The sequence below is a fragment of the Mustela nivalis genome, assembly GCF_964662115.1.
Source record: "Mustela nivalis genome assembly, chromosome: 6".
Classification (NCBI taxonomy): domain Eukaryota; kingdom Metazoa; phylum Chordata; class Mammalia; order Carnivora; family Mustelidae; genus Mustela; species Mustela nivalis.
This window is the reverse complement of record NC_139025.1, coordinates 14,391,377-14,414,460: the sequence shown is the minus strand read 5'-3', so window position 1 is coordinate 14,414,460 and position 23,084 is coordinate 14,391,377. Positions and strand designations below refer to the sequence as shown.

The window sequence follows — 23,084 nt, the reverse complement described above, 5'->3', positions numbered from 1 at the left end:
TGATCTGAGTGGTTGGCAGGGTAGACTTGCCATATGGTATTTTGGGGAAGACTGTTGGTAGTAGAGTAGATTCATGAATGAAGGATAATACCGAGCATTTAATTTTGATTCTATTATAAACGGTAACTTTTTTAAAATTTCATTTTCTGCTTATTGCTGATTCACATATGACATTATATTAGTTTCAAGTGTACAACATAATGATTTGGTATTTGTGTATATTAAAAAATGATACAATTGACTTTTTTTATTTTTAATATTTTACAGTTGACTTTTGTATGTTAGAATTGTATCTAGTTTCCTTGCTAAACTCACTTATACTAGTAATTTATTTGTATATTCTTTTGGGTTTTCTACTAATACAGTTATATAATCTATGAATAGTTATTGTTATATTTCTTACATTCTAATGTAAGAAAAAGTTCAGTGATTTGCACTTTATACTTTCATGTATATATGTATGTATGTCCCTTCATTGCATTGGTCAGAGACTGATGTTTATAACTTTGGGTAGAATTGGTGATAAAAACAATTCTTGCCTTATTCTCAGTCTTACCACAGTTTATCAGATTAAACAAGTTCCCTTCTGTTCTTGTTTTAAAAATTATTAAAATTATGAATGGAAACTAAATTTTGAGATGATTGCATAAATTTTATCTTTAATTCTGTTAGTTGGTAAATTATACTTGTGATTTTTTTAATAGTCCGCCAACCTTACATTCCTAGAATAAATTCAACTCATTATAGACAGATACTGATCAAGTTGAGGTTATTTAGTATATTTCTAGGTTCTCTTTGGTAATATTTTGTTCAGAAATTTCACATCTATGCTTTTGAGTCAGAATGGACTGTAATTTTGCTTTCTCATTTTGTCTTTGTTAGATTTTGTGTTAATAGAACTGGGGCTGGATTACAGTTTTAGCAAGACTCTGTCTACTTCTGGTTTACTTCTGGTATCGGGACGTTCTTTTCGTGTGTTTAAGCTGAGATGCACTTTAGTGTTCACTGGAATCTATTCCTCCGGTTGGTCCGGAATTCTAATTCTTCACTCTTCAGCAAATTGAAAATGCCAAAAATTCATTCTTTTTAACATGTTTATCTGTTTCCTATAATTCTTGTGAGTTGGTTTTTAGACACCTGATCAGATTTAATATTTTTAATTTTTTATTTTTTATAAACAGATATTTTTATCCCCAGGGGTACAGGTCTGTGAATCGCCAGGTTTACACACCTGATCAGATTTAATTTATTAAGCTTTGCAGAATGGTGATACTTTAATTCTGTCATCCTTTCTTCACTTATCAGCTGTAATATTTCTATAAAGCAAAATCCCCATATCTACTGCTTGGTTGGCAGTGGTACAGTTTAACTAGAAAGTTAGGGTAATTTCATTTATGAAGGAAATATTGAGCCATAAGCAACGTTACCAAAATGGTTGACTGTTCATTTGATCAACTTTTTTTTTTTTTTAAGAATAACATTGTTAATGTATGTAAGACCAGTAAACTATAAACCATTACTTAAATAGGAGAGTTGCAGAAGTAATGTGAGATAGTAAAAAGAAAATAGTTGAAAGAAGAAAGATCTAGGAGTGAAAAGATGAAAGGTCTATTCCTGGCTCTGTTAATTTACTGGTTACATGACCTTGTGCAAATCACTTAACTTTTTTGACACCAGTGCCATATTTGAAAGGTGAAGGTTTTGAGTCTCCTTAAGTTCTTTTCTAACTTTAAACTCCTGTGATTAGATTTAGTACATATACTTAGGTCAGATGACTCGTTCAATGTAATCGTACTCGAAATTTATACATAAAAGTAATCTGTTATAATTTGACTTAACTATTCTTTAATTAAAGAAGCCAAACAAATTTTGATATCATGTTCTACACATCTGCATTCTGTATGTGCAATATAATACAGGTTATGTATATTTGATAATATGCCTTACACCTTATAAATTGATTATGATGTCATTTTTTTGCCCATGTTGGGAACTGTTGACTGTATGTTCTCTCACATCAGAGCTGTGCATTCCTTCTCATGGCCTACATTACCAAAACAAGGGAGGAAGTCTACTTTTTAAATAATTTTTTCAAGAAAAGGAAAAATGACTTAATTCATCCAAGAATGAAATTCCACACACTAATTTTTCTAAAGTGCATTTTTGTGAATGAAAGTCCCTTACTCAGAGGGAGTTTGGAAAAGACATACAGACAAAAGAAGTCTTGGTGTCAAATATTTGAGCCATTAAAGCATAAATCAGCTGCAATTCTTCAGTGAGATAATGTCTCAGAGGAGAAAAGAGACCTCTTTAATAATGTTTATTTGAGGGGCACCTGGGTGGCTCAGTGGCAGAGAAGCCTCTGCCTTAGGCTCAGGTCATGATCCCAGGGTCCTCTGATCGAGCCCTGCATCGGGCTCTTTGCTCAGCTCTTTGCTTCCTCCTCTCTCTCTGCCTGCCTCTCTGCCTACTTGTGATCTCTTTCTGTCAAATAAATAAATAAAATCTTTTAAGAAATAATAATAATGTTTATTTGAGTGGGCATGTTTTTCTCATCATCTAGGAAGGCACAGCACTGATTTCCATCTCTACATTCCCAAAATAAATTATGCAGTCTATATAGGAGATATTTTTGTTCTGTCTTTTCCATTAAGTCTCCCCCACCTTTTTTTTTGTTGGCATAAATACCCCTAAGTGACCAGTTGAATTGATCAAAATGATGGAATAAAATCCCTTGTAAACACTTTGAAACCTATATTCATATCCCAGCAACTAAAGGTAACTCTGAGACCCTAAAACCCTACTTTCTTATTTTATTATTTATTTATTTATTTATTTATTTATTTGAGAGAGACAGCACAGGCATGAGGGGCAGAAGGAGAGGGAGAGAGAATGTCAAGCAGACTCCACCCAGAGCATGGAGCCTGATGTTTTAACATTCATTTTGAAGGTCTGGATTCATAAAAAGCAGAGCATTAGAACTGAGAACCCATTGAAGAACCAGAACCTTCAGTGGGATTTATAATCAGTGAAATAGAGAACTAGAAGAAAAAGCAAAAAACAAAACAAAACATAAAACCAAAAACAAAAATTAAAAAAAAAAGAAAAATAGAAGGTTGCCTCTGCTCACACCCTGGGTGAAAAAGAGGCGTCTCCCACCAAAAATTGAAACCGTTGATCTGGACTTTATATGCTATAACCTGCATGGTGTAAGAATCCTCATATTAATATACAGTAGGTCTTAGGCTACAAATATATCTGTGGTACCTTTTAGAAGCAAATGTAAAACCACTGTATAATCCAGAAGGCATGATTTTTTTCCAGAAAAGTTGAGCTTCATTAAAGATGAATTTATAATTTAAAAAAGAAAGTTATAAATCATATGTGGAAGTGATCAGCAGTTATAATAAGGATTATACAATAAAGGACAAGAAGATTAGCACTGTAAGAACTTGAATTAATAGACTATAGAGGACACTATAAAATATGTATATATAAAATCATTAACTAATTCAAACCATAAGGCAAAAATAAGACAGTGGAAAAGAAGGAATAGATAGATCTGACAAAGAATCAAATCTAAGCTTCTGAAAATGAAAAATACTGTTACTATGATTGAATTTAGTTACTATTGATATGAATTTAGATTCGACTTGTTGAAAAGAGAGTTGGTAAACTGGAGATAGATTTGATGAAGTTACCGAGAGTACAGCACAAGGTAAGAAAGAGAAGATCCGAAAAAGAAATGAGGAAGACTTTGAACAAATTAAAAAGGCCCATAGTTCTAACAGGCCTAATGAGAGCTCCAGAAGAAGAGAGGAAGAGGATTTCATTTAAATCAATACCTAGGGGGGCGCCTGGGTGGCTCAGTGGGTTAATGCCTCTGCCTTCAGCTCAGGTCATGATCTCGGGGTCCTGGGATCGAGCCCCGCATCGGGTTCTCTGCTCAGTGGGGAGCCTGCTTCCTCCTGCCTCTCTGCCTACTTGGATCTCAGTCTGTCAAATAAATAAATAAAATCTTTAAAAATAAATAAATAAATACATACATACATACATACATACATACATACATACCTAGGAATAAACCTAACCAGAGAGATGAAAGACCAGTACTCTGAAAACTATAAAACACTGATGAAAGAATTTGAAGACAATACAAGGAAATGGAAAGACATTTCATGCTAATGGGCTGGAAGAACAAATATTGTTAAAATGTCTGTAGTACCCAAACATTCTATACATTTAATGCAGTCTCTATCAAAATACCAACAGCATTTTTCGCAGAGCTAGAACGAACAGTCCTGAAATTTATATGAAACCACAGTAGACCCCAAATACCCAAGGTAATATTAAAAAAGAAAATCAAAGTTGGAGGTCTCACAATTCCAGACTTCAAGTTATATTACAAAGCTGCAGTAATCAAAACAGTATGATGCTGGCATAAAAATAGATCATAGATCAATGGAACAGAATAGAAAACCCAGAAACGAACCCATAGCTATATAGTCAATTAGCTTTATAACTATATAGTCAATAGCTATATAGTCAATAGCTACATAGTCAATCTTCAACAAAGCAGGAAAGACTATCCAATGGGGAAAAGCCAGTCTCTTCAACAAATGGTGTTGAGTAAACTGGACAGCAACATGCAAAAGAATGAAACTAGACCACTTTCTTATACCATATACAAAAATAAATTCAAAATGCATTAAAGACCTAAATGTGAGACCTGAAACCGTAAAACTCCAGAAGAGAACACAGGTGGCAACTTCTTTGAAATTGGTCATAGCAAATTCTTTCTAGGTAGGTCTCCTGAGGCAAAGGAAACAAAAACAAAATGAACAATTGGACTACATCAAAATAAAAACCTTTTGCGCAACAAAGGAAATAGTCAACAAACTAAAAGGCAACCTATGGAATGGGAGAAGATATTTGCAAAAGACATATCTGACAAAGGGTTAGTATTCAAAATCTAAAAAGAACTTAAAGGGCCGCCTGGAAATCTCTGCCTTGGGCTTGGGTCATGATCTCAAGGTCCTGGGATCAAGCCCCACATCAGGCTCTCTGCTCAGCAGAGAGCCGGCTTCCCCTCTTGCTCTCTGCCTATTTGTGATCCTTCTCTCTCTGCCAAATAAATAAAATCTTAAAAAAAAAAACTTAAGAAACTCAAAACTCAAGAAACAAATTATCTAATTAAAAAATGGGCAGTAGACATGAGTGGACATTTTCCCAAAGAAGACATACAGATGGCTAACAGACACGTGAAAAGATGACTAGCATAACTTATTATCAGGGATATGCACATCAAATCCAAACTACAGTGTTACCTCACACCTGTCAGAACGGCTAAAATCAACAACACAAAAAATGACGGGTGTTGGCAAAGTTGTAGAGATAAAGGAACCCTCTTGCAGGGTTAGTGGGAATGTAAACAGATGCAGTTTACATCTGGAAAACAGTATGGAGTTTCCTCAGAAAGTTAAAAATAGAATTACCCTGTGATCCAGCAATTGCACTACTAGATATTTACCAAAAGAAAACAGAAATACAAATCCAGAGGCATATATGCACCCTGATGTTTATAGCAGCATTATCTACAATATTCAAATTATGGAAGCAGCCCAAGTATCCATCGATTGATGAATTGTTAAAGAAGATATGGTATGTATATATGATGGAATATTACTCAGTCTTAAAAAATAATGAAATCTCGCCATTTTCAATAATGGGGAGCTAGAGAGTATAATGCTAAATGAAACAAGTAAGGAAAGACAAATGCATATAATTCCACTTAAATGTGGAATCTAAAGAAGCAAAGGGAAAAAAGAGGCAAACTAAGAAACAAACTCTTAACTATACAGAACAAACAGATGGTTATCTGAGGAGAGGTGGGTGGGAGATGGGCTAAATGGGTGATGGGGATCAAGGAATGCATTTCTTGTGATGAGCAGTGGGTAATGTATAGAAGTGTTGCATCACTATATTGTACAACTGAAAGTGATATGACATTACTAACGAATTTAAATAAAAACTTAAAATATAAATAGGTAAAATGAAAAGAAATGAGCAAAGGATGTAAATTGATATTTCCCCAAAGAAGATACACAACTGGCCAATTAGCATGTGAAAAGATAGATTAGGAGGATACAAATAAAAAACACAAGATAACTACTTTACACCTGTTAGGAAGATGGTATAATTTAGAAAGAGAAAGAAAATGAAGTGCTGGTGAGCATGTGGGAAAATTGAAACCCTCATGCATTTTGATGGGAATGTTAAATAGTGCAATGCTATGGAATATACTTGCTAATCTAGAAAGAAATGTACAAGAGTGTATTTGAAGTCTACCATAAAACTTCAGAGACAAAAGACTTGAATAAATACTGTAGATGGAACAGGTCAGTATTATCAGTTTTTCTCAGCTAGTGAACTTAAGGCCATCTTAATTGAAACACCAAGGGTTTGGGGCAGCTGAGTGGCTCAGTTGGTTAAGTGTCTTCCTTTGGCTCATGTCATGATCCCAGGGTTCTGGGATTGAGCCCTGAGTCAGGCTCCCTGCTCAGCGAGGAGTCTGCTTCTCCGTATCCCTCTGTCCCTCCATCCCACTTGTGTGCCCTCGCTTGCTCTCTCTCAAATAAATAAATAAAATCTCAAAAACACCAAGGGTGTTTTAGACAGGAATTGAACAGAATTATTCCAATGTTGATATCAAAGATTAAAAACAGGAAAATGCTATGGGAGAAAAATTAAAGAAAGTGATCATGCCAAAACATATTAAAACTTTATTTATTTATATTAATTATTTTATTAACATATAATGTATTATTTGTTTCAGGGGTACAGGTCTGTGATTCATCAATCTTACACAATTCATAGCACTCACCAAAGCACATACCCTCCCCAATGTCCATCACCCAGCCACCCCATCCCTCCACCCCCCCTCACTCTAGCAACTCTTAGTTTGTTTCCTGAGATTAATAGTCTCTTACGGTTTCTCTCCCTCTCTGGTTTTATCTTGTTTTATTTTCCTCTCCCTTCCCCTATGATCCTCTTTCTTGTTTCTCAGATGCCTCATATCAGTGAGATAATATGATAATTGTCTCTCTCTGATTGACTTACTTCACTTAGTTTAATACCCTTTAGTTCCATCCACATCGTTGGAAATTGCAAGATTTCATTTTTGATGGCTGCATAATATTCCATTGTTATATACCCACATCTTCTTTATTCATTCATCTCTTGATAGACATTTAGGCCTTTCCATAATTTGGCTATTGTGGACATTGCTGCTCTAAACATTTGGGTGCATGTGCCCCTTCGGATAACTACATTTGTATCTTTGGGGTAAATACCCAGTAGTGCGATTCTGGGTCATAGGGTAGTTCTATTTTCAACTTTCTAAGGAACCTCTATGCTGTTTACTAGAGTGGCTGCACCAGTTTGCATTCCCACCAACAGTGTAGGAGGGTTTCCCTTTCTCTGCATCCTTGCCAACATCTGTCATTTCCTGCCTTGTTAATTTTAGCCATTCTGACTGGTGTGAGGTCCTATCTCATTGTGGTTTTGATTTGTATTTCCCTGATGCTGAGTGATGTGGAGCACTTTTTCATGTGTCTTTTGGCCATCTGGATGTCTTCTTTACAGAAATGTCCGTTCATGTCCTCTGCCCATTTCTTGATTGGATTATTTGTTCTTTGGGTGTGGAGTTTGAGAAGTTCTTTATAGATTTTGGTTACTAGGCCTTTATCTGATAATGTCATTTGTGAATATCTTCTCCCATTCTGTCAGTTGTCTTTTGGTTTTGTTGACTGTTTCCTTTGCTGTGCAAAAGCTTTTGATCTTGACGAAGTCCCAATAGTTCATTTTTGCCCTTGCTTCCCTTGCCTTTGGTGATGTTTCAAGGAAGAAGTTGCTATGGCTAAGGTTGAAGAGGTTGCTGCCTGTGTTCTTCCCAGGGATTTTGATGGATTCCTGTCTCACATTAAGGTCTTTCATCCGTCTTGTGTTATTTTTGTGTATGATGTAAGGAAATGGTCCAGTTTCATTCATCAGCACGTGGCCATCCAATTTTCCCAAAACCATTTGCTGAAGAGACTTTTTTCCATTGGACATTCTTTCCTGCTTTGTTGAAGATTAGTTGACCATATCATTGAGGGTCTATTTCTGGGCTCTCTATTCTGTTCCATTGATCTGTTTCTGTTTTTGTGCCAGTACCATACAGTTTTAATGATTATAGCTTTGTAATAGAGCATAAAGTCCGGAATTGTGATGCTACCAGATTTGGTTTTCTTTTTCAACATTCCTCTGGCTATTAGGGTCTTTTCTGGTTCCATACAAATTTTAGGATTATTTGTTCCATTTTTTGGAAAAAAGTTGATGGTATTTTGATAGGGATTGCATTAAATGTATAGATTGCTCTAGGTATAGACCTTTTCACAATATTTATTCTTCCAGTCCATCAGCATGGAACGTTTTTCCATTTCTTTGTGTCTTTCTCAATTTCTTTTGAATATTCTGTAGTTGGCTGAGTACAGATTCTTTGCCTCTTTGGTTAGATTTATTCCTAGGTATCTTATTGTTTGGGGAGCAGTTGTAAATAGGATCAAATCCTTAATTTCTCTTTCTTCCATCTTGTTTTTGGTGTATAGAAATGCAACTGATTTCTGTGCTTTGATTTTATATCATGACACTTTACTAAATTACTGAATGAGTTCTAGCAATTTTGGGGTTAAGTCTTTTGGGTTTTCCACATAAATTATCATATTATCTACAGAGAGTTTGATTTTTTTCTTTGCCAATTCGGATGCTTTTTATTTTGTTGTTGTTGTTCTTGTTGTTGTCTGATTGCTGAAGTTAGGACTTATAGTACTATGTTGAATAGCAGTGGTGATAGTGGACATCCCTGCCTAGTTCCTGACCTTAGGGTTGAAAAGCTCTCAGTTTTTCCCCATTGAGAATGATATTTGTAGGTTTTTCATAGATGACTTTTATGATACTGAAGTATGTACCCTCTCTGCCTACACTGTGAAGAGTTTTGATCAAGAAAGGATGCTGTACTTTGTCAAATGCTTTTTCTGCATGTATTGAGAGTATCATATGGTTCTTGTTATTTCTTTTATTAATGTATTGTGTCACATTGATTAATTTGCAGAGATTGAACCAACCTTGCAGCCCAGGAATAAATCCCACTTGCTCATGGTGAATAATCCTTTTAATGTACTGTTGGATCCTGTTGGCTAGTTTTCTGGTGAGAATTTTTGCATCCATGTTCATCAGGGATAGTGGTCTATAATTCTCCTGTTTGATGGGGTCTTTGTGTGGTTTTGGGATCAAGGTAATGCTGGCCTCATAAAATGAGTTTGGAAAGTTTTCCTTCCATTTCTGTTTTTTGGAAGAGTTTCAGGAAAATGGGTATTAATTCTTCCTTAAATGTTTGGTAGAATTCCCCTGGGAAGCCATCTAGCCCTGGGTTTTTGTTTGTTGGGAGATTTTTGATTACTGCTTCAATTTCCTTACTGGTTATGGGTCTGCTCAGGTTTTCTGTTTCTTCCTGGTTCAGTTTTGGTAGTTTATGCATCTCTAGGAATTCATCCATTTCTTCCAGGTTGTCATATTTGCTGGCATATAGTTGCTCATAATATGTTTTTATAATTGTTTGTATTTCTTTGGTATTGGTTGTGATCTCTCCTTGTTCATGATTTTATTAATTTGGGTCCTTTCTCTTTTCTTTTTGATCAGTCTGGCCAAGGGTTTATCAATCTTACTCATTCTTTCAAGGAACTACCTCCTGCTTTGGTTGATCTGTTCAACTGTTCTTTTGGTTTCTGTTTCATTGATTTCAGCTCTGATCTTTATTATTTCTTTTATGCTGGGTTTAGACTTTCTTTGCTGTTCTTTCTCCAACTCCTTTGGTTATAGGTTTAGGTTGTGTACTTGGGACTTTTCTTGTTTCTTGAGAAAGGCTTGTATTGCTATATACTTTCTTCTTCAGACCACCTTTGCTGTATCTCAAAGGTTTTGAACAGCCTAGCTGGATATAGTATTCTTGGCTGCATATTTTTCTCATTTAGTGCTCTGAACCTGCCAGGTCTCTGTGATAGGTCTGTTGCTAATCTAATATTTCTGTTGTTGTAGGTTACAGACCTCTTGTCCCCTGAGCTGCTTTCAGGATTTTCTGTTTATCTCTGAGACATAAATTTTACTATTAAATGACAGGGTGCTGACCTATTTTTATTGATAATGAAGGGGGTTCTCTGTGCCTCCTGGATTTTCATGCCTGGTTCCTTCCCCAAATTAGGGAAGTTCTCTGCTATAATTTGCTCCAATATACCTTGTGCCTCTCTCTTTCTTCTGCTTCTGGGATCCCAATTATTCTAATGTTGTTTTGTTTTATGGTATCACTTATCTCTTAAATTCTCCCCTTATGATCCAGTAGTTTGTTTCTCTTTTTCTCAGCTTCTTTATTGTCCATCATTTGGTCTGCTGTATCACTGATTCTCTTCTGCCTCATTTATCCCAGCAGTTAGAGTCTGTTTTGTTAATTGCACCTCATTGGTAGCCTTTTTTTATTTCAACGTGGTTAGATTTTAGTTCTTTTATTTCTCCAAAAAGGGATTCTCTAATATCTTCTGTGCTTTTTTTCAAGCCATGCTAGTATCTTTATAATAATCATCATTCTGAACACTAGTTCCAACATCTTACTAATGTCCATGTTGATCAGGTCCCTGGCAGTCAGTACTGCCACTTGTTCTTTTTTTTCTTTTCTTTTCTTTTTTTTTTTTTTTTTTCTTTTTGAGGTGAGTCTTTCCCTTTTGTCATTTTGCCCAGAGAAGAATAGATGAATGAGAGAACAAAATGCTGAAAAGGTAACAATGACCCCAGATAAACACACACTAACCAAATCAGAAGAGACCCAAAATTGGGGAGAAAATATGGGGGGGGGATATATGTATATATATGAATGATCAGGGTGGTGAACAGAATAGAGCCATACTCTAGATTTTGGTTGTATTTTGGTCTGTTAAGAGAAACTGCCTCCCAAAATTTTAAAGAAAGAAAATCATACACACACACACACACACACGAAGGGTAAATACAATGAATGGATGAACTATGACTATAAATATGAAAATTTAAAAATATTTTTAAAAAGGAATTGATAAGTTGGTTGAAAAAAAGAAAAAAAATTTTAAGAAAAGAAGAACGTGATCAGGCAGGAAACTAGAACAAATCATACACTAGATTTAGGGTATATTTTGGTCTGTTAGAAGAAACTGTATTCCGGGGTGCCTGGATGGCTCAGTGGGTTAAGCCTCTGCCTTTGGCTCAGGTCATGATCTCAGGGTCCTGGGATCAAGCCCCACATCAGGCTCTCTGCTAGGCGGGGAACCTGCTTCCCTCTCCCCCTCTGCCTGCCTCTCTGCCTACTTGTGATCTCTCTATCAAATAAATAATTTTTTTAAAAATCTTAAAAAAAACACAACTGTATCCCAAAATTTTAAAGAAAGAAAAACTTATATATACACAAAAAATAAGGTTAAATACAATGAAGGGGTAGAATATGACTATGAAAATGAAAATTAAAAAAGATTTTAAAAAAAGGAATTAATAAGATGTTGGTTGAAAAACAAAAGAAAAATTTTTTTAATTTTTTAATTCACATATAATGTATTATTAGCCCCAGGGGTACAGGTCTCTGAATTGCCAGGTTTACATACTTCATAGCACTCACCATTATAGCACATATTTTGCCTAATAAAATTTTTTTTAATAGAAAAAGAAAAAAAAATAAAGAAAATTCAAAAAATTAATTTTGAAAGACTAAAGAATCATGGGGAAAAAGCCAAAAATTCTGTGTGCTATATTCTCCTAGCACTGGAGTTTTGTGTTCTCATTGATCAGTAAACTTGGTCATGGCTGGATGTTCTTGCTGATCTTCCAGTGGTTAGGTCTTCCAGGCCTAACCCCTGGACATTCTCAAATGTCCTTGCCTGAGGTAGAATTGCACCACCCTTGCCAGGGTCCAGGCTAAGTAATCTGCTCAAGTTCGGATTTGCTCTTGGTAGCTTTTGTTTTCTGAAAGCTTTGCTTATAACTTTGGAGGATGGGAATGAAAATGGCGGCCTCCCAGTATCCAGCCCCGGAGGAGCTGAGAGCTTGGGCCCCACTTTCAGTGAGACCTTAGAAAAAGCAGTCAGTCACTCCAATTTCCCTGGTCTCCGGCTGACTCTGTGCTCATCTGTACTGTGACCGAGCGTTTCTGTCCCTGGTACACAACCCCGTTTGGAATGTCCAAACCCAGCAGATTCCTGCAGTGTACTCCCATGCTGCTCCTCCAGGAGGAGAAAGGGGAGTCTCCCCGGATCTGTCGCTTGTTGGGTCCTTGATTGAAGAGTAGTGGCCTAGTTGTGCTGTGGATCATGATTTATGAAAACCCCAAACTGAGAGCCCACTCCTCAACTCCGTCTTTGCAGCCAGCTTCCCTGCTCCAAAACCTGAGAGCTCTGCCACACTCAGGTACCCCGTGTCTTTCCGTTGCCCCAAGGGACCTGAGACCCCCACTGTCCCAGTGAGGATTCCACTCCCCATTTAGCCTCTGGAGTGATGTTCGTTCTGTGGGGCAGACTTCTAAAAGTTCTGATTTTGTGCTCTGCCACTCACTTTCCAGGAGCTGGCTGATGGAAACTCCCTCCTCCCCCAGCCACCATGGTCTATCTTCCCGTATATCACCTAGGATTCACTACTCTACATGTCCTGTCTTCCAGAAAGTAGTTGCTTTTCTGTTCATAGAATTGCTGCTATTCTTTGATCTCCTGTTGAGTTTGTAGGTGTTCAGAATGGTTTGATAACTAGTTGAATTCCTGGGACCAGACGAAATTTAGATCTCCTACTCCTCTGCCATCTTGCTCCTCCCCCATATTAAAAGATTCTTAAACTATAATAAGTCAAAATAGGAGTAACAGTAAGACAAAATAGAATGTCTAGCATAATGTAACTTTTAATAATATGTATTTGGCATTTCAAGTCAGTGATTAAGGATAGAGTAAAAAACAAAACAACAGACTATAAGAATTTAACAGTATATAAAACAAGTTGTTAAGAATGAGATGTCAGAATTTCTTAAGCTGTCAGAACAGTGGTGCAGGTTTTACCATTTTCCACTGCTTTATTTTCCTTACTTGTTGGACCAGAAAATTAAGAATATATTTTTGGTATTTGAAAAAGGCCAGATATCAACAAAACATAAAGAAATCCTTTTCAGAGCTTAATTCATCCAGAGAGGTATTGAAACATCCATTCATCATTGTCTTCTAAGCTGAAAAATAGACCTTTCCAGAATTCGAGTGTAGAGATGCCTGAGTGTCTCAGTCGGTTAAGTGTCTGTCTTTGGCTTAGGTCATGATCCTAGGGTCCTAGGATCAAGTCCCACATCAGCCTCCTTGCTCAGCAGGGAGCCTGCTTCTCCCTCTGCCTGCTATTTCTTTAGCTTGTGCTCTCTCTCTTTCTCTGAGAAATAAATAAATAAAATCCTAAATAATAACAATAATAATAATAATTTTAGTGTGATATTCCTGTCACTGTAGCATCTGATTGTTGAGAACCAGCCTTCAGTGAGGGAGTACTCTGTTATTTCTTGAGTGTGAAATCAATCTGAAAATCTAGAACTAGTTGACAGAACTACCAAACACTTGACATTTCTGATAGCCTATAATTTTGAGTTAGTATTTTTCTAATTTAATAGGAAAAAGATAAGCAAAGATGACTAAGTATGGAATCTGTGTTAAAGCTATCTTGTAGTGAGCCAGATGGAGGTACACGGATGAAAATTTGCTGTCAGCATCCTTTCTTATTGATATGAAACATTATTATTATTAATGTAGTCGTTTAGAAATTTTCTAAAATTTGAGGTTCTTATGTATACTCAGTATCCATAATGGATTCAGTGGTATTGAATTTGAGAAAACATTACTTTACCACTGTACATCATCTGTAAAACCAAAGAATGTAACTAAATGTGGATCTAGATAGAAAGTGTAAAATTTGTACCCAAATTCATTGCATTTGAGAATCCAAAATAGAATATGTAAATATTTATCTTATTGGATTTCATGTTATTCAGATTTGCCCTAAAGAGATTATATTCTTTCAACTTAGAACTATATATATAGTACATTATTTGATTCACTAAAAAGTGAGCATTCTTCCTGTTTATATAATATTCATTCAGAATTACAGCTCTTAACAATTCTTTAGATATTTTGGTCTCAGTTTATGATCTTTATGATTGATTCCTCAAGTATTTTATTACCTGAAGTTGAGTGCTTTCCTAAATTTATTTTAATTCATGGGTTTTATGCACTTAGTATTGGAAAGATTTGAGTAAAAGTTAAAGATTCCATGTATGCATTTTAAGAGTGTTCTGGGTCAGGCCACTTGGGTTTGAGTTTTCACTAGCTGAATGACCTTGGGCAAGTTACTTAAACTCTCTGTGCCTGTGTTTCCTGGGGCTCTAGTTATTCTACTCTCCCATGAGTTCGCACCATTTCACATCCATGCAGGGCCAAATGATGGGAGATATACAGGGAGGGGAAAGAAACAGAAAGGGCATTGGTTCATCCTCCTGCAATCACAATTTCACTATACCAAGAGTTTTCTCCTCTCAGGCTCTTGCAGGTTTCCACAGCTATTACCAGCTCAGGATAGCTTTGGGAGCTGAGGTGTGAGAAGAAAAATAAGAGATAAGTAAAAGGGAGAGAGATTCCTATACTCTTTCTGAAGATAAGGCATTTCCTTATTTGATCCTTGATCCACAGCCAGAGTACTTTTTCTAGAGTTCTTTCTTTGCGACAGCACGCAGTTTGGGATTTCTGGCTGTATTAAGTCCAAGTTGGAAGTATCAGAAAGGGGAAGGAGGAAAATGGAGCAGGAGAGTGGGAGGTAAACTCCTTACCAGTTCAGAAATACCTTGCATCCTGGTATTCTTCTCAGACAACTTTTCTGCTCTTTACAAAAGGGACTTGAAATATGTTCTGTTCAGGTTTTATGGTTTCATTCAATGGGTGGGACAGGGAGGATTGAGTCTACTCAATTGTACCCAGAACCAGATCACATTTCCTTTTTAAAAGAGAGCATTTTGGTAATGTTTTCACCATCCTGTCTTTATCTTTCCCAAGGCTATTCCCATACAAAGGTACAATTTGAATTGCATTACTCTCTTGGAAAAAAAATAAATAAACTTGATTATCTCTCCATTGACTCTAGAATTAAGTAGAGACTCATTCCAGCATTCAGATTCCCCAGCAGTACATATCTCAAATCCTAGTCAAACAGGAGTACTTGCTGATAGTTACACTATCCCACACTTAATAACTTTTCTTAAATTCTTTGTACCTAAAATGGTTCCCCAGCCTTTCAGTTTTTTCCTCTTCAAATTCTACACATCTTTTAAAGCTTTAAATGTATTGTCTTCTTAAAATTTGTCTTTTTAGTTCTCTGCCCTGCTCTTACGTGCTCCCCATAAAAGGATATATGATCTCTTCAGCCTTTGAATAACTTATTTTTATTTGTGTCTTTTTCAGTATGTGTGTATATATATTTACATATGTATACATTTTGTTTTAGGATTATTTTTGTGTTCAGAGGTACAGTAACTGTGTATAACACAGGCTGTTGTTACCTTCAGATCCAATAAATTTAGGTAACGTTTAGTGCCTACCATTACTTTTTCACTTCTCTATAACAATTTTTTGAGGCATTTATTCTGAATTTCATTCATATGAGGACACTGAGGGTAAGTAAAGTAGCATCTTAACTCTTATACAGTGGCAATTTCTTGATTGCAGAAATTTTAATATTCCGTTTTCTTCCAACTAATACCTACCATATAGTAGCTACTCAATATGCATAGCAGTAACCCTTTTTTCTTCTTTCTGCAGTACCTTGGCCATGTAGAAGTTGATGAGTCAAGAGGAATGCACATCTGTGAAGATGCTGTAAAAAGATTAAAAGCTGTATGTATTTGATGGTTGCCACTGTTGATCTATGTACTGAAATATTTTCTTAAGAGATTTTGTTCAGTAAATTTTAGTGATTCAGTATCCAGTAAGACCAGTATTTCTCTTTAGGCAAAAGATGTGGGCTCTAGTAAAAAGCATCTCGTGCTATCTGTCCAAAGGCGTAAATTATAAAGACCAACTTCATCGGTTTAGGCCAGACATTATCCAAAAGGTATTTGGATTCAGAACCCATGTGAAACAAGTGGTATGAAATCTAAAACCAAGAGAAAACTGTTACAGTTAGTGTCTTAACCTAACTGTGATAACTGGGTTATAAATTGCTGATGTTAAATTTACTCTAAGAAACAGTGGAAGGTAGAGTTATTTGTGATGATGGCTAGTGAGGCTTACAGTTGGGGCAGGACTTATTATCTTCACTACTACTCTCCAGATTCCTTCTGTACACTCTAACATAAGCAGTGTATTTCCCCTGCCTTTTTCACAAACTTCAGCATACTTGAAATGGAGAGTCCTTTTCCAGGAAGAATAATATTTTCTTTGCCTCTTATACCTTAGACTAAATCCCAGGCACATCCTTGTATATTTAATAAAAGGAGAGAATGGATTCAGAGTTCACAAAGGTTCACATTGAAGTGTTAATATCATATTTTGGATAGGTTTGAAATGTCTCATAAACTCTGACAATCCTCTTCACAACCTTCCTTCTCTCCAATGTGTGGCCTTTTTCCAAACTCTTCGCTGTGAAAGCTTTAACCATTACTTCTGCATGCCCTTGCCCCAGACAGCATAAATACTTGTTTGCTTTGGGTTTGCTGGTATGGTAGGCTGCCACAAGTTTGGCTACTAATGAGTGCTTTTTTTTCCCCCCTTCAATTTGCTTATCAAAACCTTTCTGCTTGGTATATTTTATATGACCTCTATCCGTAATCCCTCATTATAAAAGATATAAGATTAAAGACGCAACCAACTTAGAGAAGTGTACTATATTTCGGAACAAATGTCTGTGAATCTGTTGTAAAAGGGAAAGGAGGAGAGAAATAACTGATTATAGTATGCAAGGAACAAAAAAGAACCCCCAATATGTAGACATATGGTATACTGCATATACATACATACATACCATTTACCTCAGATTATGGTCATTTAAATTCTTAAATGATTGAAACCCTTCCTATTCTAATCATCATTAATGTTAAAGGGACTTACTTTCATCTGTTACGGTATGTGAAGCTATAATTTACAGACTTGTCATGTCTATCTGAATATATTCATCAGTTAAATACACCCTCAGACAATGTAATTTTCCAAGAAACATAAATTCAATCTTTTCTTTAATAGAATAATTCCAATTTCACTGAAAGAGTAAGTTTAGCTTGGAAAATTTTTAAAGTAATACAATGATTTGTCCTATTAGTCATTAAAGAATATTTAAACATCATAATACTAATGACTGAAAACAACAGGCAAATCAGTGAATAGATTAAATAGACTTGAAACAAACTACTAGTAGTTACCAAAATCTTATAACCTACATAATTTGCAGGTAGACGGTCATTGTGGAATGAGCCTTTAGAAAGTCTTCTAATTCAGAGCATGGCTTCATGTTCACTCTCTAAATAAGGGAAAACTAGGGATGATTTTAATTTGCACATAAGACATTAAGAAATGGTATTTTAGTTTAATGAGCAGTGAATCCTCTTAACTAGTTTTTTTTAGTCTACATTTAATTAGAAGCATCTCTTCATTATATAGATTGTATAAGTTCATTGTGTAAAATACAAATGAATAAAAACAGTACATAAAATTTTTTGTAATCACAGAGATAGCTACTATTCACCATTTAGTTTTAAAACTAATTTTTTTTAAGGGGCACCTGGCTGGCTCAGTCGGAAATGCATGTGACTCTTGATCTGGATCATGGGTTCAAGCCCCACATTGGGTATAGGAATTAAAATAAACTTGAAAGAAAAAATTTTTTTAATTGAGTGAATTTTTTACCTTTTTATATTTTTGATCATGAAGATTATAAACTATAAACATCTCAAGTCCTACTTGAGATGTAGGACTGTTTAGATAAAAAAATTTAAGAAGTTTGTTTTTCACCAGAAATAGAAACCAAATTGCCATTTAAAAAATTATACTTATGCCTAGAACAGTGTCTGGCACATAGTAGCCACTCAAAAATTATTTCTAGAATATACAGAAAACAGTTCAGTCCTCAGTATGGTCAAATCAAATCTCATAACAATTATCATAACCCTATCTTACATTTAATGTCTTAAAGTTTACGAAAGCCTTTTGTTTATCTCTAAATGATTCGTACTTCCATATGGTCATTTATGACTAATATGAAGTTTTATAAGTATGTTGATTGCTTTTCTGGACATAAACTTTTGAACTTTGAGGGGAAATTGACCACTTCTGAACTTTTCATTCAAGAAGTTATTTAAAATTTTTTAGACTGATGCTATCCAAGAGACTTAGGGCAAATGTTGTGCATAGTTTCACATAGATAAACATGTATTTAAAAAATAAGATTGAATTTTGGGGTCAATTTCCTGTTGATTGTACTCAATGAAACTTCCTCCTATAAATACTCTTTCAAATGCTATACTGAGAAGTTTGCAGAAAGTTGGAAGTCTTCAGGATGTTGTTCTTCTCAGACCATATTAGTCCACAAATATTTTAGATTTTTGTCTTTTCATATTTTTACTATGAAGAAATTTCTAGTTGCCTCCCCACCCTTACCAAACATTCATCTGACATTTATAATCTGCTGTACCAGATGCTTATATTGTGCCAAAGCTATATCTTCTTCCTTAGAGTTTCAAGTAAATGGAAGCAAATGTAGAAGTGTACAAGTTTACAGATTAAAGAAGAAATAACATGTTTATGGAACTAGTTTGAATGCCAGAGTTGTAAATTAAAGAATTACATAGCTTAGATGTACGAGTTAAGTAGCAAAACAAACATCTTAAACCTATCATTTGAATGATGTTTGAACTAAAAATGTGGCATTCTGGAGCTTTTTAAATTTGCAAATAATTGAAGAAGCTGAATAATTTGCGAATATAGTTCTTATTTATCCTCAAAGTAGTCCCTTACAATTTAGGATCACTTTAACATCAACTAGAAGTTACCTGCGTAATTAATATTCTCAAATGAAAAGATAAAACTAAAGAGGATCACCTTTTTTAAAGATTAAGTTTTAAACCTGCTTCTCCGAGCATAAATGTTTAAATTCTTTTTACTTTGTATGATAAAATTAATTACACCTATTTTCAACTCATTTGTTTTGTGACATACGTGCACAAATTAGCCACTTTTGGACTTAGATCATATACGATAAATGGCAGAAACAACTATTGCCCATTTTCATTGCCTTTATTGACATAATTTAAGGGTCAGTAGTAACATCATTTATTAGTCTATTTTGTAAAAAGTGTATCGGGCCTTTGGGTATCTTGCTGACACTGGTCCAAGATGTTCTTTCCTTTTAAAGATCTTTTCTTCCCATTGTCTCTAAATGTCTCTCCCTCTCTGTCTTGGTTTTAGACTAGTTCCATTATACTGACAGTTTCTAATATGTTGTTTTTTTATTCACTATTTGATATATTTGCTTTAATATATGTTCTTGTTTTAGCAGGTAAAAGAATCATAACTTGTTTTTTTTTTAGAAAAAAGCACTAATATTCTCTAATAACTATCTTTTAATGCATTTTGCATGTCACCTTTTTTCATTAACAACTGAGGTCTTTGAAGAAAAGAGGGCATACTACATGTTTAACAAGAGATTTTATGGGAGCCCAACTAAATATTAACAGATCTCTTTCCCTCACCTCCCTATCCCTCAAGAATGGTGAATCTTTTATCTTTGGCTGCATCTTTAAAAGCTGATGGTCACTCACAGTCTAACAAAACTAGCGTCACCAAACTTGGCAGTAGAAATAAACTTAATCTTACTGCAGCAACTTCCCCAATTTATTGTTTTTCCAGTTTAAGTTCACAACATTTTTTGGAAATATTTGATGCTGTTTCTAACTTAGGTAGGAAACAAACTCTTCAGTGTTTGAGAGTAGTGAATGAGTTTATAAATTGTCCGAGAGAGTAAAATTTCAGTACATTTGTCTTTTTCTGTGCATTTATCCAATATTAAAAACTGATTATAAAAACTAAAGGCTTAAATAGTTCAACCAAAGTTAGGAAATATAAAGTTAAGATAGCTTGGTTAGAACCCCTCTACTTCATATAAGTTCTTCTGATCTTACATGATGGCCAGCTTTCAAAATTTCTATAAGCTTAAAAATTGGTACTGGAACCAGAGATGATGTCTCTCTTATCTACATAGTTTCAGAGTTATATACTTATAATTGTCAATGCAAATTTTATTATTCTAAAACAGTATCATTTGAAAAGAAAACAAAAGCCTGTTTTAAAATTTCAGTTGTGATCCACAGATTTTTTTTTTCCACCTGTAGTGAAAGCATTAGCTTTGTGTTCTTTAAAGATAATTTATTCTCTGTTTAGAATAGAACATATCTGTTATTTCCTCATGATTGTTGTGGCATTGATCAGCCCACACATATACATACTTACAAATTGATCCCAATGGATGAGTAAAGATTCTCTAAGTGACATCTTGAACTTGGTAAGAAAAAGTCTGACAAAGATTCTTGCTGCACACTCATAATTTTATGTATTGCAGTTTTATGTGATTATGCTGTTATCCAAATGTAGACTTTTTTTTTTAAGTTGATGACTTCCATATAGTAGACCACTGATTTTTTAAATTGAAAAATGGAAATTGAAAAATGTACTTACTACTCACTATTAGGAAATTTAAAATACAAATCTCACCAAACCAGTATGTCTTAATCTTTTTCTCTGCTGCCAGATTTGGATAATCTCTGTTTCAGAAGTAAATAGAGAATACTAAACTAACTAGTTGCTCTGCATGGATACAGGTTCTGATTTCTTCTCTTCCTATGGATTCTTAGGCCATACAGTATGTCTCCCTGCATTTTCATGCACCCTTCCTTTTTCCCTGTCACTCCTGGTATGGATAACTCTTTAAAACTCTCACTCCCCTTCTCCTACTTTGCCCTTTACCCAACTTCTGTATGTGCTTATTGGTGTGAAACCCTGGGACATTTAGCCCATACAATAATAGCGCTCGACTTGTCCCCCTGTTCCTCCAGGAAAGGAAGTTCTTCAAAGGCTTCTTTGGAAAAGTAAGTTTGATGCCACATTCATGCTTGCTTTATAAGGAGTTACACCCCCAGTATAGCACTGACATTTGTTTCTTTATAATACAGGAATTGATTTGACTATATATGGAAATTAATTGGAAAGTTGCTATCTATGATATTAACTGTGTGTCTGTTTATACTAAAGTCCAGTAAAGAAAGCAAATAGGTTGAAAAAGTATTATTTCCACAAGGCTAGGTGTTTAATTTGATCTTGCAAAGCTGTTCATATTAGCATATTAGCTGGAAGTGGGAATATTTTTTAAGAAGTGGGTTTTACTTAGTGCTCAATATTGACAGAAATGGGAAGATATATTAATAAGTTCAAGTGGAAATTGAATGTACATCAAATTTTACATTCATTGCAAATGCTTTTTTTCAGTCTAAATTAAATTTTGAGTGAAGTGAGTGAAAGTACATATATTTATCTTTGGGGATGCTGTCATTTCTAGTCTGGGCTGCTAATCTAAAAAAAACTATCTTAATTAGTTGTCTACCAAATAATCTGTCATCATATGGGATATTCCTTCTGTACATGCTTTTCAAGTATTTGTTATTTAATGTTCCTATTTCCTTAGAATTAAGAATATATATATAAATAGGTAAACACATTTCTAACATTTTTGTCAGAATTTATCATTGTTTAAGTAAGTGCTAGGAAATAATTCAGATTTAACAGTATAAGAAAACACTATTGTCATTGGGTATAAGTTACTAAGAGTTAATGTGAATATAAAAATGCCATCATTTTTTGTTTTTCTGTTTTTTTTGTTTTCTTACTGGGTGGTTTTGATACTTTGAAATTTTGTTTTAAAGCTCAAATGGGGGCGCCTGGGTGGCTCAGTGGGTTAAGCCTCTGCCTTCGGCTCAGGTCATGGTCCCAGAATCCTGGGATCGAGCTCCACATCGGGCTCTCTGCTGAGCAGGAGGCCTGCTTCCCCCTCTCTCTCTGCCTGCCTCTCCGCCTACTTGTGATCTCTGTCTGTTAAATAAATAAAATAATTTTAAAAAAATAATAAAGATCAAATAGTTTCCATTTTATTCTCAAGTAAATATTTTAGTTGTGACTGGTTTTTATGTGTTTATATAGCCCACCTGATTTGTTTATGAATAAATTTGAAGAGACTTTAGATTGAGTAGCTTGATTCAGGTACTGCTGTCAATCTGAAATAGAAAGTCATATAATTTACCCACATGTCACAATAAAATTTCTAATAGACATTTGAGTTTGAGTTAAATTAACAGGTCCATATCTAGAAAGAATTAATCCTATAGACATTTGCATCATTACAGTTAACCCTGAATAGTGCCTGGGGTCAGGGCCTCCAACCCTCTCTGCAGTCAAAAAGTGCTGTATGATTTTTTTTACTCCCCAGGAACTTAACTCTAATAGCCTACTGTTGACCTTACCAATAATGTAAACAGTTGATCAACACATATTTTGTATGTTATATGTTTTACATACTGTATTTTTATCTAGAGAAAGGAAAATGTTATTAAGAAAATCTTAAGAAAAAAATAAATTTACAGTTCCATACTGTAGTTATTAAAAAAATAACATACATGTAGATTTGCACAGGGCAGTGTGTTTAAGGGTCAGTTGTATAAATACTCAATAGAATTGTTGAGGAAGTTTCTTTGGTAGCTATATATTCTTTCCCAAATAGAATTTCTTTTTTTTTTTTTAAAGATTTATTATTTATTTGACAGATCACAAGTAGGCAGAGAGGCAGGCAGAGAGAGAAGAGGAAGCAGGCTCCCCGCAGAGCAGAGAGCCCGATGTGGGGCTCAATCCCAGGACCCTGGGATCACAACCTGAGCC

The 23,084-nt window shown here is 35.0% G+C and overlaps 1 protein-coding gene across 39 annotated transcripts in view; it reads left to right on the top strand.

The window, feature by feature from the left end:
* NUMB (NUMB endocytic adaptor protein) overlaps window positions 1-23,084 on the top strand; it is a 189,783-nt gene that overhangs the window by 129,617 nt on the left and 37,082 nt on the right. For 22 of the 39 annotated variants that reach the window (XM_082733429.1, XM_082733439.1, XM_082733418.1 and 19 more), the window contains one exon: window positions 15,936-16,010. In XM_082733429.1, coding sequence (XP_082589555.1) covers window positions 15,936-16,010 — 75 coding nt within the window. Of the gene's footprint in view, window positions 1-15,935; window positions 16,011-21,214; window positions 21,248-23,084 lie in introns of all 39 variants that reach the window. The other 17 variants (XM_082733427.1, XM_082733424.1, XM_082733443.1 and 14 more) reach the window with 1 other exon arrangement.